General features: G+C 33.1%; 2 protein-coding genes and 1 pseudogene across 3 annotated transcripts; 2 read left to right on the top strand and 1 right to left on the bottom strand.

Annotated features, from left to right (window-relative positions):
* Positions 1-641: 641 nt before the first annotated feature.
* Positions 642-1,711, bottom strand: LOC128158906 (ADP-ribosylation factor 1-like; annotated as a pseudogene).
* A 1,970-nt stretch (positions 1,712-3,681) lies between these two features.
* LOC128165818 (uncharacterized) lies at positions 3,682-6,228 on the top strand. The gene is made up of 3 exons (XM_052830666.1): positions 3,682-3,751; positions 4,555-4,650; positions 5,360-6,228. Exons 2-3 carry the CDS (start codon positions 4,563-4,565, stop codon positions 6,133-6,135), a joined length of 864 nt encoding a protein of 287 aa, XP_052686626.1. The 5' UTR covers positions 3,682-3,751; positions 4,555-4,562; the 3' UTR covers positions 6,136-6,228.
* A 1,139-nt stretch (positions 6,229-7,367) lies between these two features.
* LOC128165825 (uncharacterized) lies at positions 7,368-11,362 on the top strand. 2 transcript variants are annotated; one of them, XM_052830678.1, is made up of 3 exons: positions 7,368-7,433; positions 9,336-9,426; positions 10,309-11,362. In XM_052830678.1, exons 2-3 carry the CDS (start codon positions 9,339-9,341, stop codon positions 11,082-11,084), a joined length of 864 nt encoding a protein of 287 aa, XP_052686638.1. In that variant the 5' UTR covers positions 7,368-7,433; positions 9,336-9,338; the 3' UTR covers positions 11,085-11,362. The 2 variants fall into 2 exon arrangements, with proteins under 2 accessions (XP_052686638.1, XP_052686645.1); XM_052830685.1 differs by lacking the exons at positions 7,368-7,433; positions 9,336-9,426 and adding an exon at positions 10,037-10,087.
* The last annotated feature ends 5,406 nt before the right edge of the window (positions 11,363-16,768 follow it).

Genomic DNA, 16,768 nt, shown 5'->3' with positions numbered 1-16,768 from the left:
GAATGTTACTTTAATTTTTATATAATATGTTACACATAGGGTGTAAGCTGTAAATTATCAACTAAATAATAAAACTTTTGTAGTTAAATAAAATACATGTTAACTTTTTTTCACATTCTGGAGCCATCTTTATGAATAAGTTGTTGTTAGTGTGGGGTTGAGGTATTTAGTTATCAATTTTTTCATACATTTACTTGTGAAATTGTATTTTTCACTATTATGTACATCCTTGGGGTATTATTTTTCAAGTCTAAGATTGTACTTTGATCTTTGTATAATTGAAAATGCAAAATTGATACATTATTCATAAGACAAAATATTGTTTTATAGGTTTCTTTGTATACTATTCTGTAGTTATGTTGAATATTTTTACACCTTGCAAAAAAGTGTAAAAAGGGAATTTCTAAAATGGAAAAATAGACATAAACAAATCTTACTCTGACCGGATATTTAACATTTGATCGTTTTTATATCAAATAATAATAAATTAAATTAACCAATGAAAAAAGGCAAAGGAGAATAGATCTATGGATGTAAAATTAGCGAAATGAATTTCTGTGATGGATAGCACAATGGATGATAATGCAAAACTCAAGCAAATGCTTTCCAAAAATAGAATAAATAAAATTCATTGCTTAAAAACCCCAAAACCATGAAGTATCATTTTAATCAATATCTAACAGATGTATAGGTACAATATCACTCTGTCTAGTTTTTTTGTCTTATTTCACTCCATTGGAGATTTTCATATTAACATAAACACACATAGTGTGCAAGAAACATTTCCGGAAAAAGGATAACCCCTTTTAATATTGTGTTATAAATATACATGTCAAGTAAATTCACAAAGGTATACATATGTATGAAAATCGCTAGTTTGTGGGTACAATTGAAAGACTATTACATTTTTCATTGTTGTCTTAAGCGATGGGCTACACACATGAATCCTTGCTTCTTACACCAACATGAGTCGGAGAACAGTTGAACATACACTCACTCAAACATCACGTTTTTCATTTTTATCAAAGGACCCCAAACGTAGGATAATGTGTCCCCCTTCTGTTTGAATTGATCCTGAGTTTGTATTGTAGGCCCCTCGTCAATCCATTCTAACAAGTTTTTGATATTGACTTGAGCCTCCTTTTCCTTAGGGAATGTTGTTGTCAAAAACACTCGACATGGTCTCTGTTTTTGTATAGTATTGACTTCTAATATCTCTTCCATTTCTTCTTTTGTCATACAGTTATCCTGATCTCTTTTATGCAGAGCAATTGCGATGGGGATATCTTTAAGTTCCTCTTCATTTACAAATTCTTCGAGGTACTCTTTTGCTGCGCCCACTCTTTCCCTGTTCGTACTATCGACAACAAACACTAGACCAGTGATGTCTCAAAAAGATTCTGTTTTTCATACGATTACCCACGTCTAAAACGGTCAATTCTGATCTGTTTAATTTACAAGTTTCGATGTTATCTATAAGTGATGGCAAAGTGTGAACATGTCTGTCCAGGACATATTGATAAAGATGGCTAGTTTTTCCGGCAGCGTATAAACCAAGTATTAGTACATGTACCTGTCTCGATTTTCGACGACAAAATGCATCACTAAGCTGGTTTCCCATTTCATTTAATCATGATACAGAAATTGCCTTTTAGATTCTATTTCTCTTAAAACCATTGTGTCTCTTCCTTCGTGATTAATTAACAGTTTGTTTGTCAACAAAGATTGCGAAATAGGAAGCATCGCCATGATAGATACCGAGCCCGATGCGATATTTTAAAATCTACTACTCAGTCTTTAACTAGTAGCAAACTATAACAAAACAATTTATTATATTAAAAGAACACCATTATTACTTTATGGTTCAAATGTATACATATAATAATGATAATAATAAAGAAACAAAACCATAAACACAAATTCAGTATTTTTCATTCAAAGTCAAATAATTACCTTGGAATACGCAGAACACTTAGCTTGCATATAACCTTTATACTTTCAATCTAAAACAATACTTCGTAGAGGAGAGGGTTTTACAAGTCTAGATTTGATTAGATTGTTATACTTTCTTCCTTTCCATTTCTTTGTTTAAAGTTGACTTTTTTTCGGTCGTTCGTTTATGTCTTGACTAGGCTTTCTAAAAGAAAACGTACAAGAGACGTCTTAAAAAACCCCAATAAAAAATAATTGTCTCCTGATGAATCTGCATTGCTATTAACAAATCCAACTCGATCCTTATTAATCTGTCTTACTGTAAATTACCAGTACCTACTCATGCTATGCCTTTTCTATTCTTTCTGATATTCATTCGCCAACGTATGAGTTGACAAGTCTAGTTCTTAACAAAGAACTCTTTATTTAAGAAGATACATATAGTCTAAAAATGGCTGCAACCATTCAGCCGTCCTTGGTTTACTTGGAATGTATTAATTTTAATTCTAACAGATATGTTGTCTTGAGAAAAACGTTTTTTTTTTAATTTAAAAGTCGATGTCTTATATCATAATAATGTGTAGTGTTAATTCCCGCTCTTGCGCGGGCTTTCTTCTAATATAGTCTAAAAATGGATGCAACCATTCAGCCGTCCTAAGTATCCCAGGATTTATTTTGAAAAACATTTTCACAATTGTGGTTCAGGAATCTATTATTAAAACTAAAGTTCCAGAACTTATTATTACAACTATGGTTTCAAACCTTATTATTACAACTATGGTTTTATAACCTAAAATAATAACTATGGTTCCAGAACTTATAAAACAAATTGCGGTTCCAGAACGCATCATTACATTTGTGGTTCAGGAACCTATTATTACAACTATGGTTTCAGAACCTATTATGCATGTGCTACAAATTCCTTTACACGGCAAGCGTCAAAATTTATACGGCAACATGGAAGACGTAACGTTATTTAAGCTGATTTTTTACACAAATGTTTAACCATACCTTTGATTTTTAAGCCCCAAAATATTTAGAGTGACCCCCCTTTGCCCGTGACTTAATATTATGATCCTACAATATGGCATCCAGGTTTGCACAGACTGACGAGAAAGGTAAAAAATTAGAGAATTAAGCTATGAAATTTAATATTATGTATTATCATCTGTTTGTTTACATATCAAACTTTAGGTCCTCGACAAAACATTAACAAAACACTTATTAGGTTTGTTACTGACTGTGTAAAGAAATTTGTGGGATCGGTAAAGTCCATAGAAGGCTCGGCTATGCCTTTACCGACCCCACAAATTTCTGTACACAGTCAGTAACAAACCTAATAAGTATTATTGTTTTGCCTCGGACTGGAATGTCTCGACGTCATTGGATGAATAGCGTCACGTGATTGCCTTATAAATTTCTTTACACGGCGAGCGTCACTTTTTTTGCAAAGCTATACCTAACCATTAGAAACATAGCATGATAGAGGGTTCAGCCCCCCCCCCCCCACTTTTTCTCGCAGGAAAGGTTATTGTTCCTAAATTTACCTTGAAAGATTGAGATGTTGGATTCAGAAGCATACTAGTGTCCCCCCCCCCCCCCCCCCCGGATTAGGATTTCCATGATTTTGGGAATTACTTTTTTCTCAATATTTCTGAGGATTAGTCTAGCCCCCCCCCCCCCCCACTCTCAATTTGCTTCCGACGCCAGTGTATATAGAATTATAACTTAACTAGTCCACCATACAATTTTATAATGTAACCTAAGATCGATAACTCTATTCTTTATCAGTAGAAGGAGGGTCTACCCGAGTGGCAGTGTAAGTGTTTGTTTTTGCCTGAGCTTTTTTGTTCAAAAATTCCTTATGATAAAGCTAATGAATTTGTTAAATTACCGATGTACAGAATTTCTGATTTTAAAAAAATGTTTTGTTTAAGCTAGCCTCATTTGCAAGCTTTCGAATGGGGTTAATAAATAGAACGAGACTAACGTGTATTGAACGTCGGTTAGCTTTCTTCATGAATGAGAATGTGATTATAAGTTTGCAAAATATCAAAACATTGGACCCATATCATGCACTTAATTAAATTCAAAAATTAATTAAACAATCATTTCTTAATCAAAACCTAATGTTAATATTCCATGCATGAACTGTCCCTCACGCCTGAGTTTGTTTTTGAAATTTCCTCTCCAGATGTCATTGGCTGTCGTGGTAATAGATTTGGAAGGTCAAAATTCGTTGATTTCATTTACCACGGTCAAAATTTATCTCAGAATTCTTGTTACAATGTATGGGGGGGGGGGGGGGGGGGGGGGGGCGGACGCTGTCCCTCTCATATTGTAAATCTACATACATCAAGTTAATTCAGAATTAACGTTATGCTAGGTCCAGCCCTTGTTCTTAAAATTTTGATATCTTTATTTTATTTGAAAATATAATATTTTTCAACCCTCGCGAAAATGATGTAGAGAGAAAAGCAATCGGTGTCTAAGATACAAAACATCGAATTTTAATAAAGTTGAAAAGAAAGGTAAGGTGATTGCTATGTCTTAAATAATCTCTATTCCATTTTAAGTCTAGCATTCTATATTTTGACAGTTGCATTACTTTTTACTTTTTAGATTTTAAAATGTTGAATTACGAAATCCACTCGGTGTCAAGATCATCTGCTTCTATTTCCTTTTATGGAATTCCGTACGCTGATTTCGATAGAACAGGTAGTGTACATGTAGTTTAAATGATAAAAGGTTCCAATTATTTTCTAGAAACACCAAATTACACATTTACTAAGATAAGTTTCTTCTGAAATCTGTGGACTTGGAAAGTTACATTTAATTTCAATTTCAAAAATTAAAGAAGCCCAAAATTTTGACTTTTGTTGCATTTTATTCTATTCTTTTAGTGTTTAGAACAAATTTTACTCATGACATTGAACTTTATAGCAATCCGAATTTGAGAACTCAAACCCTGAGTAAACAACGTCCTTAAATAGTCTATTAGAAATCAATAAAAATTAACCATGATATAAATAGTGACATGATTTTCGAACATTTTAAGCATAAATAACCCCTTCAATAGTTACAAATAAAATGTACATTTTTTCACGAAATTACTAACATTTCATCAACATGACAGATTAAAATCATTAATTTTGACATTTTGTAGCTATAAAACGGGTGAGGCAACATCACTTGAAATTTATGAGAAAAAGACTTTTAGTATAGTGAACAAAATGGTATGTAACTCTGTACAGTGCCTGAAAATGCCAGCCGCAAACCTTACCTTAAAATGATAAAATGGTTCCTTTTTTGTGTTCATAATGGGTATGACGGTAGTTGGTTTATGAAAATTTTATACCTGTATCGGAAATAATTGCAACCGTAATATCATCTGATAGACACACGATTTCTTCTTCACTTTCTCTAGGCCATTGGGCAGTATGGTGTATTTCCAAAATGTTTGAGGCATCTAGAGCTTTAGCTTTGTACAATGGATTTTTGGATTTGGCTAAAATCTATCACCAAGACGAAACTATAGTGATTGCTAAACAAGAGATTAAATTAAATCCCAAAGTTCATCAGATAAAACTGAAACCACAATCTCATTTGTTGTTCGATGTGAAATTACTGGAAGTCGGAGAAAGGTCCATTACGAATGTGACAGAGCTCAGAGACGGGTCCACGAAAGAGAGGCTTGGTGAAACCTTTCTAAAATTTGTCAGATTCAGTCGTAAAACAAGACGTTCAATTTCATTTCCTGAGTGGTACATCAAATCACTTGAACTACACGAGAGCCCACAGAAACAACAGTTTCGAAGCAAAACTGCTTTGCCAGATATTCCAGACAACGCTTTCAAATTCCGTCTAGTCCCAAACTATAGTGATATGGATCGAAACAACCACGTGAACCAATCGTCGTACATCAAATTCTGCATGGATGCTGCCACTCATGCGTCTTTGAGTGGTCACTACGTGCACTTCAACGAGGACATGTGTCTATATGCCCCTCTCCTGTGGACCATCAGCTATGTTGGTGAATGCAGAGCAAACGACGAACTGTCCATCTACACTTGGCAGAGCGAAAGTTCGTCCCCGGAGCACATTGAGTTTTCAATACTTTTGAACGAGAGACTTATTTTCCATGCCTCTACCATTTTTGAGAAGGAGGCGAAGAAAGTCGCATCCTCATTATCAAAAATCTAAGCGATATTATTTTTCTTTCTTCCGTGAGATAAAATATGTGAATTTATACAAGAATCATGTACGTATTGACAAAATAAATTAATATTAATTCATCATTTTAAGAAATTGTTATGAATATTACGCAGTTGGTACAGATAGTGTAGCAGTTCAGTGCTGTCGGTACTTGAAGATACTTATAATAACTAATTTTAAACATACTTATAATAACTGATTTTCTAGAATGACCTTTTTATGAAAAAAAATCTTTATGCATGATAATCCTTACCCTATAAATTCATTTTACCATTAATTTCGTCTCTGGATGAAAATCAAAGACTAAGGAAAATAGGTATTTTAAGAACCACGAAACAAATGATGTTGAGTCTGTACCTCACTGTGTGTACAGCTCTCTGTTTTTATGGTGTCGTTTGGCGGAGACGCAAGCAAAGATCATGCTTTTTGTGGCAAATAAACAATATTATAATCTGTCCCAAATTATTGCTTCCATCACTTTTTGATGATCTTAATAAAAATACACATACCTGTGAAAGAAATACAGTTGAAATCGATGAAATCTTCATTGAAAAATTATCCCTTTTCACTAATTAATGTTTACAGGAACGAAAACAAATTTCTTCCGGAGATTTATAATGGGAAATGTTTACATCTTTTTTCCATTCGGAAGTACTCGGGACACCTCCCGCAATTTTTAAAACGTTATCATCCGGGCTGTTAAATGGCTGATGCAATGCAAAATCCCCGTAGACTTTATATTTTTGGATGTGTATTGAAACCTGAAGCGGTACATAGGGGGCATTTCCAAAAAGATAATCTGGACATTTTTCATATAAATGGATGAACTTAGTTTGAGTACAAAGGTATTTATTATTCTCGAAATACCAAGCGAAAAGTGGTGGATTTATAAAAAGTATAACTATGAAAAGAAATTGTCACTTTATAATTACACAGCTGTGGCGTGTTAAGAGTTATTAATACGCAAAGATATGTAATACTTACTGTCGGTACAGTATGGTCGATCTTATTTTACCTCGAGTAAAAACTAGATCAGTCGTTCTTATAATTACCTAAAATGCAATCCCCCCCCCCCCCAAAAAAAAATACCGTGAAGAAGTATTTTTGAATATTGATAATTATACCACCAAAATTTAAAGAGAATATTTTGGAGAAAATGATTCTCAATGAGAAAACTACTTTTTGGCCTTCAATTTTTGCCGTAATGGTGTACCGTACAAAAGTTAGGCAACTCTACATTGTACCTTGCACCTCACAACAGTTCTACATTATCACCTTGTTATTAGGTAAGAAGGTAAACTTTCCAACAAAAATATCTAAGATCTTTTCATTTATTCTACCTTTAAATCAGAGCTAAAACTCTTTGAGGTTTCGTATATCTGGTTTTTTTTAATATATAGCTGAACATTTTGTGATTTTGAATTAAAAGTACTAAGAGACGGCCTTTTTATATCAATGTAAGGAAGAGGACATGTGTCCTCAGAACTCTATAACTATAGAATTTCCTCCTATTTCACTCTTTATCATCCTCCGAGTTTTGGGGAAAATTACTTATCATAATGGTTAAATTATCAACATTACATTTTATTCATGATTTTCAGCGTTTAAGACATCCACCGGTTATAATTCCCAGCTTAGTGTTGACAATCCGGCCGTACCATATGCATGTCGCACCTTTACGTGACAGAAACTTACCTGTCTGTAGTTTACTATATTTATGTCCTTCCACCCAATTTTCATGTTTTTACCTCCTATTTGTAACTTGCAATTTTACTGTATACATGTAAAGCTATCCAAATAGTCATAGCGAGCATAAATGTAATGTATAAAGTGTATAAAATTTGTTTAGGTTTTCATAATTCATACATACATACTTATATAGAGGTTAAAAAATCACAATTAAGCCCCAAAACATCTCCTATAAAAGAAAACTCTTAAAATTGAGGAAAAAAGTCAAGAATATGAAGGGCTGCGTTCAAGATCGTAGCAGCTAGCCTAGCCGCTAGGTCGTATATACATGTATCTACATGTAGGTCTATTGAACGGACCGCTAGGTTAGCCGCTAGGTCTCAGATTTGAAGTTGGAAATATTCAACTAAAGACTAATTACATCAACATAATTTGTTAATTGCAAGCGGAAATATACATGTTAAAATTCATTATAACTTATAGAATGAACAAAATATCACTGAGTAAATAGATTTCATGTTTGTTACAAAGTGGTAACTAAGGTGGTCATCTTGAATTTGATGCTTAACGAAAAATATTCAGGCTACGAATATCTACGTAGCGGCTAGGTTAGTGCATTAGCTTAGCGTTCAACTACGTAGCCATAGGTAGCAGCTACGATTTTGAACGCAGCCCAGGAGCATATCACCCCGATCCTGGCAGATCTCCGTTTGCTACCTGTGCACTTTCGTACGCAGCGCAAAATACTGACATATGTCTATCAATCGCTCCACGGGTAAGCTCCATCCTATATCAAGGACTTCAATACTTTAATTTAAGCACACCAGATTACTGCAGTCTGAGTCTACATTACCCTTAGTGACTCCAAAAATCTGGACAAAGACATACGGAGAATGCCAGCTAGAGCTGGCAAGCAGCGCACTTCGGGAATTTCCTTTCTGGCGACATAAAACAGGCACAGTCTTTGAACATCTTTAAAAGACATTCAAAGAAACAGTTTTATGAAATAGCTTTTTTAAATACTTGCCGTTCTTGTTTTTCTGAACATTTTGCTTGAACTTGCTTCCTTATATTATAGCACATATTACTTGCATAGCACTTGTTCATTTTCTTCTTTTTAGATATAGATATGAGTTTTACCAGTTACAGCAGTATTTTATAATGTTATTTATCCTTTTTTTCCATTTACATTGTTTATCCGAAGTGTGTTTTATCACGCCAATTTTCAAGTTTTGTTGTACAACGCTTTGGAGTAATCTTAGAATTTTATTTAGCGCGTTATATTTTTTAAATTTTATATTATGATGAATTATAAGTATGTACGCGTAATATACTCTATTTATAATATGCTTACGTCTTAATCTTTGAAAAGATAAAAAAAGTATATGCATTTGAAGCTGCAAATGTTTGCGTATGTACAAAAAACTGACCAACATTACGATTCATGTATTTTATATTAGTCTGTTTGGCTGCATCGTTTACCACCATTCTTTTCACAGAAGATGACGCATTACGAGATCAACCATGCAACAGGATCGTCTGCCTCTGTCTCCTTCTTTGGAATTCCTTACGCTGATTTTGATAGAACAGGTGCTGTTACATAACATTTAAATGATTTAAATTTGTTTGTATAAACAATACATTCAATGTCATGCACTCTGCTTTCTAAATGAATAAAACTAATAAACACTGTGCTGAATAATTATCCCAGTGCCATTGAAGGTGACATTTTTGTATCCGTCCAAGCTTTATGCATTAAAAATTCAAATATGCCATATGATAGACTATTGTTTGAGAAGTTATAACCACCTTTGTTAATATTGTATCTAACCTGTTTTTCCCATAGGAAAAACAATTTTGCCAAAGGATAGATGGAAATTCCTTTCAGAATAAAAGAACTTTCCATAGGAATTTAAATTCGAATAGGATTTGAACAAAACTTCCATAGGACATTAAAATCTACCTGTCTGAATCGATTTTCTACAGGAAATATTTAAATCCTACAGGAAATATAATTCCTCTAGGGATTTTAGAATATCTTAAGGGATTTTCAGATTTTGGTGTAGGTAAATCATTTCTCTTATGGAAATCATTATTTTCCTCTGGGATATCTAGTTTTAAAGGTAAATAATTAACTCTCCTTATAGGTGGGGAACACTAAAAACGAAAGTAGACATCTACCCTTAAAAGCTTGGGAAAATTGTCTGTCTTTTATTGTATATGAATTTTTACAAAACTGCATCCTAAGCAGGTGCAAAAATTCCACCTTGGCACTGGCATACTTATCCGACACAGTGTTACTAGATGAAAGAAATACATAATTGTTTTTAAAGGTTTTGAAAAAAGCAACGGTGTGTTTTTCTTATATTTGCTTTTAATAACATGTTATAACTTTTCAGTGTTAAGCAATTGTTTTGATGATGAAATGTTTTCAATGTTTTCATTTTGCCAAAATTTGCATGTTTATTTTAGGTCATTGGGCAATTTGGTATGTATCGAAAATGTTCGAAGCAGCCCGTATCCTTGCATTGTATAATGGATTCATAGACTTTACGAAAATCGATGGTAGGGAAGCGGCTTTGGTGATTGTCAAACAACAACTGAAACTAATCCCGAAGCTTCATGAAAAAGGCATGAACGTGAAATTTACGATGTTGTTTGATTTGAGGTTAGTAGAAGTCGGGAAAACGTCGGTACAGTTCGTTGTTGAGTTCAAAGATGGCAACACTAGGGAGGTTTATGGTGAAAATTTGATTAAAATGGTCCGGATGTCTCGCAAAACGAGACGTCCTGTCACGTTTCCGGAATGGTTCTACGAAAAATACGACTCATACAGGAATTCCTACGGATCAACACAAGCTTTGCCCAGAGACGCTTTGCCAAAAATTCCAGATAACGCTTTCAAGTTCGATTTGATTCCGCGCCACAGTGACTCGGATCGAAACAACCACGTGAACCAATCGTCGTACATTAAATTCTGCATGGATGCTGCCACGCATGCGTCTTTGAGTGGTCACTACGTGCACTTCAACGAGGACATGTGTCTATATGCCCCTCTCCTGTGGACCATCAGCTATGTGGGTGAAAGCAGAGCAAACGACGAACTGTCCATCTACACTTGGCAGAACGAGGCTGGATCTCCGGAGCACATCCAGTTCTCAATTCTTTTGAATGGCAGACTTATTTTCCATGCTTCAGCCATTTTTGAAAAGCAGGCGAAGAAAAAAAGGCTGGTGCCTAAATTATAGATTTGTTAATTGTTTTCACAAAATGATTTGATTTTTTTTAAATGATTGAATTATGTAAGTTACATAATGATAAAATGCTAAGTGAATGGAAGATTATCGAAAGTTACATTTTTTCATTCTATAAGTGGTATACATTATAAATACTTGACTAGAGATACATGAATTATTCTAGGAAAATCATGCAGTCATACATCGTACCACATATAATTTTTTTAAGGAATCTTTTACTAGTATTTACATGTAAATGTACACGGTTATTAAAATAAAAAAAATGTTGTACTGATGTCTATTTGTGTGAAATAATTATGAGTATTCTCGCTGTAAAGCCATTATATACGCTCTCAGTCAGGGATATGAAACATACATAGAACAGCCATAGTAACATGCTATTTAGTTCGCTTCGACCATTTGAAAACATTATAACATTTATGTACAACAAAAATGGTAACTCACTCCTCCTGTTCGTATTTAAGGCAATGATTTAGACTCGTAAACAGGCTATATCATTCAACCATACGTCAGATTTTATAACTTCTTAAAACCGTTTTGGAATTCATTAGCATAAACATGAACTGCATGTCTACAGAAATTGAAAGCATTAGCTCCTTTACTGTGTAGTATTCTTAGCGGGGGTCTTTTTTGTTGTTTAAGCAAGAGGAATGAACGTGCGTTTTAATGATAAATTATATCACCAAATAAAAAGGGATTGTATAAAAGATGATATTCAAACAAAAGTGTCAACCTATTTTTACTTGCTATTTACATTGTAATGTTACATGTACAAGAAATTCCACGTATATCTTGATTCGTACGTATTATTTTAGTCAAATTCTGTCATTATCAGGTTAATCGTGAAGATCATTTAACGCGATCGTACGTTTATCAAGAACATCGTTCATCCTTTCCTATCGTGTATAAATCATATCGTATCGTGCATGTGTGAATTCTGTTCTTTCGTGCGGTGCGTTTATCCTATCGTATCGTGCTTAAATTCTATTTTTCGTTTATCTTGTAAAAAATAACGATGCTGGTACTGTATCTATATGATTAATTGCAATTTTATATTGATACTGTATCTATTTATAAGCAAGTCATATACAGGAACATGATAAATTTAAGAAGATTGATTTTACTTTTATGAATAAAAACATTTAGTTGGACGACCAATCTTTTAGACCTTTATTTAAGAGATGACACAATAAGTAGAGTAAGGTACGTCGGTTTACCACTTGGCCGCAGCCCTGTTTTATCATCAGTCTTGTACTCATTTCATCGGTAAGTTGCTAGTGATATTCAAAATCATTTACTAGGAATTTTCTTATGTTGATAAAGCAATTACGCCTTAATTTTATGTGGACTTTTGAAATTACGTTGAAATTTCTTTGCAAAATTTGGTTCTATCCTTCTATATCCCTTTTTTACTGGAGGGGGGGGGGGGGGGGGTAAAAAAGATTAAAATATAAATTAGTGGCGTACATGTAACTTTTATGTATCAATATTGTCAGTTTTTGGAAACAATCCTTTATATTTACGTAATAAAATCTTGTACTTGAACGGAAGGGTGTAGACAATCTTAGACGTCTGCTATGAATGATTTATGTACATGTGTGTCGTTCACAAAGGGTTCAAAGTAAACTATATTTTATAATTGTTTTCATATCAGCACATTTTATTTTGAATTCAAATCTGTTTATAGTGAATCGTAGGTTTAAAGATATAAATGTCACACTTAATGGTTGATATGATTTAATATAATTTCATACAAGATGGCAATGCATCTTTATATTGACTTTCTCTTCAAAACATAAAACTATAATTATATGGAAGGTTAAGCAATAAACCAGATCTTTTTTGAAAACACAACATACGCTCAACTTCATTGGCCTCATATCAAGTATTCACCTTGCTTCGTCTAAAATCTCAGTTTTGTATACTTTTGTAACTATCAGCTATCGCCCAAGACTACACAATATTTATTTAGCGTCTTATCATATAATCCTAGTTTCGTTCCCAAAGAAATGTTGAAAACGTAGAATATATATTTGCATTGTTCTGTACTTAAAATGAATTATCAGATTAAGGTTTATAGGAGGGTTTGGGGAGGGTGTTGTTGACCATGTGTTTTAATATAAGACGCATTTATTTGTAACCGAAAAAAAATAATTGATAACTGTGTCAGAGTCGGAGCTGCCTGAAAAAGTTTTTAAAATAAATGTGTTTTAAAAAAGTGTCATATATTGTAACAACATGCGGTAATTAATATTGTCGGAAGAAAAGTGAAAAGAAAGACGTACTTCTTAAATAATTAAGCGTTATTTTATGATGTTTTTGCTGTATTTTTTTTTTAACAGAGCTCTTATTATTTAACAATTTTAACAAATTCTTTTATAGTCATTCACAGTCACACATATTTTTGGTATAATTAAACATGGTAAACACTATTGCAGGAATAGAAACATTTTCAAAATCATGCGCACGCTGTTTAAAATGCCATTATCGTAATTAATTTACGATAAGATAACCAGCGAATGCTTCGTCTTGCTATGATAGTTACACGTACTATACTTGTATGATTTGTATTATTGAAATAGTGACCAAGCACTAGATGTATGAATTGATGTCTTAGAACAAAATATCCTTGATGCCTATAACTTTCATTCTCAGATAATATTAGTATGCCAAAGGATTATTCTGGTTTTTTTAATCAATTTTTATGCTAATGACATATGTCTGTCAAGTCCCAAATTGAAAGTTTTATATTTACATTATCCAGTGTCTTTGCCTGTGATAACACTACGTATCGATTTTGTACTATATAACCCATAATACAAATGACGCCAAATCGAGGCGCCAGTGGGGTTTGCTTATTTATATTTAAATATTAAATCGTACGATGGCCTAAAATTATATAAATATAAGTAATAAGGAATCATTCTTTGAATATTATGAGGTGATAATTTCGGTCGGGCGTGATCAAATCTATCATAAAGCCCTTCGGGCTTTATTGGATTTGATCACGCCCCGACCAAAATTATCATCTCATAATACTCAAAGAATGATTCCTTATTCCTTATGAATTTACACCCACCCATTGAAATAAAAATACATTTAGAAACTGACAGATCTAAAATCTACACGCCTCGTTTATCAATTGATCGAAACCGTCATCATCGACCGAAGAAAAAACACGGACTGCACGAAATAATCATGACGATTTCACACTCAAATTCTCGTTTCAGACAACTTGTTTATTCTTTTATTTAACGTACTAATGCACATTAACAGTAATTCAATTTTACTTACTCTTTACGATCAAATCATTAATTTGTTAAAAGAAAAATGCAAATATAAACAAAAACTGCTTACTCTGATGATCCATGCAGGTTTTGAAAGTAATGCTCACTGCAGAAAAAAATAATTAAAAAATAATTACATAACTCGCTAACGCGGTAATTTTTTCTTCCAGCAATGTCACAATCTCCATATCCCATATGAATCATCAAAGTAAGCATTTTGTTTTTTAAGTGTACAATATGACAATAAGATGAAGAAATGCCATTAATACATTATAAACCTGATTTAAAAAAAAAAGGTTTTGCAGTTATACATGTTTAAATCATACTTTTGTTGCATCGGATTTATTAGGAAATATGTGTTTAAAATTTTCAACTGCGCAAATGTTATTGTTAGCTTTATTTTAATGCGTGTTGTAAGCAATTAATAATTCATTACTGTTTATACTTATTTGAGTGAAATATGTTTTCCTGACATTGACCAACTAATTTGTAACGATCTTAATCACAACCCCCACCTACTAATTACCGTCAGACTTTTAACGGCCCAAATTCCATCGTGGTTTAGTGTTCTTGGTTCATTTGTACTTTTATTGCTTATGAGCACCTGGTAACATAAGTTGCAATTTTTAAATGCACCTTAAGAATTATGCAAAATACTTGTGCGTGAAATACTGTTTATACATCAAGAAATTATATGTTTGAAAACTATTCTTTTAGCTATGTGATTTAGCATTTGTACTTAGCTATTATCCGTCCCTATGCAAATGTTCATACATGACATATCTCTCTCTCTCTCTCTCTCTCTCTCTCTCTCTCTCTAAAATACAACATTCCTGAAATATCAGGTTTATTGACAGTGATGAAAATGTCAATGTCATACAAACATTGCATGTTAAACATAAATCAATCAACAGATATGATAACTCAGTATGCGTACTCGCTACTTTAAGATGCAGATATGTTTATCATAGGGCGAGCAACGGAAATGATGGGCATGGTTGGAATGGGAACAATATTGCTGCCTTGACAATGTGTACAGTCCCTGCCTTCTGAGCCAATGAGACGATAAAAAAAGATGTACAACCCTCCCTCTTTTGACATAGGTTAATTACATAGGTGAAAGTCTGTCTAACCTAAACGCTTACCTTTTTGAATTTTAACGACGCTTAGTATGCTTAGATTGTTGTTAGACACTGAACACATTTCATTTTTTATTAGACCGTAATGTGCAAAAAAAAATTAAAAACCTTCACTTACAATAATTACTGTAGATCATAATAGAGGCATTGGTAGACGCAATGATTGGCGTTTGATATGTTAATTAATTACAATTATGAATTATAATTAATGATTCATAGAGAAGATTCAATTCCGATTGACAGTCAATTAGTACGTTATGCACAGAAGGAAACATTTTGGATGACTAATTCACTTTTCAATGAATTAGTTCTATTTACCAATTCACTACATGTGTCCAAAATTGCAAGTTTCCAATCAATGTGAAAAGGATTTTTGTTCCTTGTTGTTCTCAAAATTTAGTTAAGATGGATAATAAATTTTAACTTTAACATCAAACAATACCAACGCTCTGGTCAACACGCTGGCTAAAAAAAAAACAACCCATGAGCGCTAAAGACCTACAGTATCCCCTAATTAGAGCGAATTTAAGATTTTCAAATGCATTAAATACATGTGATTTTAATTACATTATAGGGCGGTCGACATCGTTTTTAATTACAGATCATTTTTGTTCTTAATACGTTTTGTAAACATAAAAGCACAATAGCAACGCAACCTTTATGCATCAAAGTTCTAAGTTGCGAATTGGAATTTTTATAAAAGTATTTTAAGCATAATCCATTTAAAACACTTTTCGTTAAAGGAAAACTTTTCCAACATTTACATTCTTTTTCGTTACAAAAAGCTTCTTTCATTGATATTATAACACTTTATAAGATATTTATTGTTGTTACATATATAAAATGTTTCAGTAGCTCAGTATGGTAAGACATACTTTTAAAAATTGTGTGGATGTTCAAATATTTTCCTTTTCTCTGCAAGGCGTGTTCTGGTTGTACCCGAAAATCGGGCCTACGTGTAGTTTACATTGTACATGTTTTCAAGAGTCATGCCAATATCGATCTAGCGCCCGTAACAAGATTGCATAGTAACATACTCTTATATGAACAAAAAAAATTAATAAAATAAAAAATTAAAAGGTAAGCAAAAGGAGATTAATGTTGTGTTAACCATTGCATAACCAAGAATATTTTTCATAAGGCATGTTCTGATCCCAAGGGTATCGACAAGACTTGTTCGCTCCGCTTCTTTTTAACCGTTGTTATATTTGGTGCAAAAGGGATACATGTACTTGGCCTATGATATTTG

This window comes from Crassostrea angulata, chromosome 1 (genome assembly GCF_025612915.1).
Source record: "Crassostrea angulata isolate pt1a10 chromosome 1, ASM2561291v2, whole genome shotgun sequence".
In the NCBI taxonomy this organism is placed as follows: Eukaryota; Metazoa; Mollusca; class Bivalvia; order Ostreida; family Ostreidae; genus Magallana; species Magallana angulata.
This window is presented reverse-complemented; position numbering and strand designations above follow the sequence as displayed.

Bases quoted from the DNA above. Each gene is read 5' to 3' on its own strand.
- LOC128165818 (XM_052830666.1), top strand. From the start codon at position 4,563: ATGTTGAATTACGAAATCCACTCGGTGTCAAGATCATCTGCTTCTATT. The intron at 4,651-5,359 runs GTAGTGTACATG...CACTTTCTCTAG, and splicing joins CGCTGATTTCGATAGAACAG to GCCATTGGGCAGTATGGTGT.
- LOC128165825 (XM_052830678.1), top strand. From the start codon at position 9,339: ATGACGCATTACGAGATCAACCATGCAACAGGATCGTCTGCCTCTGTC. The intron at 9,427-10,308 runs GTGCTGTTACAT...TGTTTATTTTAG, and splicing joins CGCTGATTTTGATAGAACAG to GTCATTGGGCAATTTGGTAT.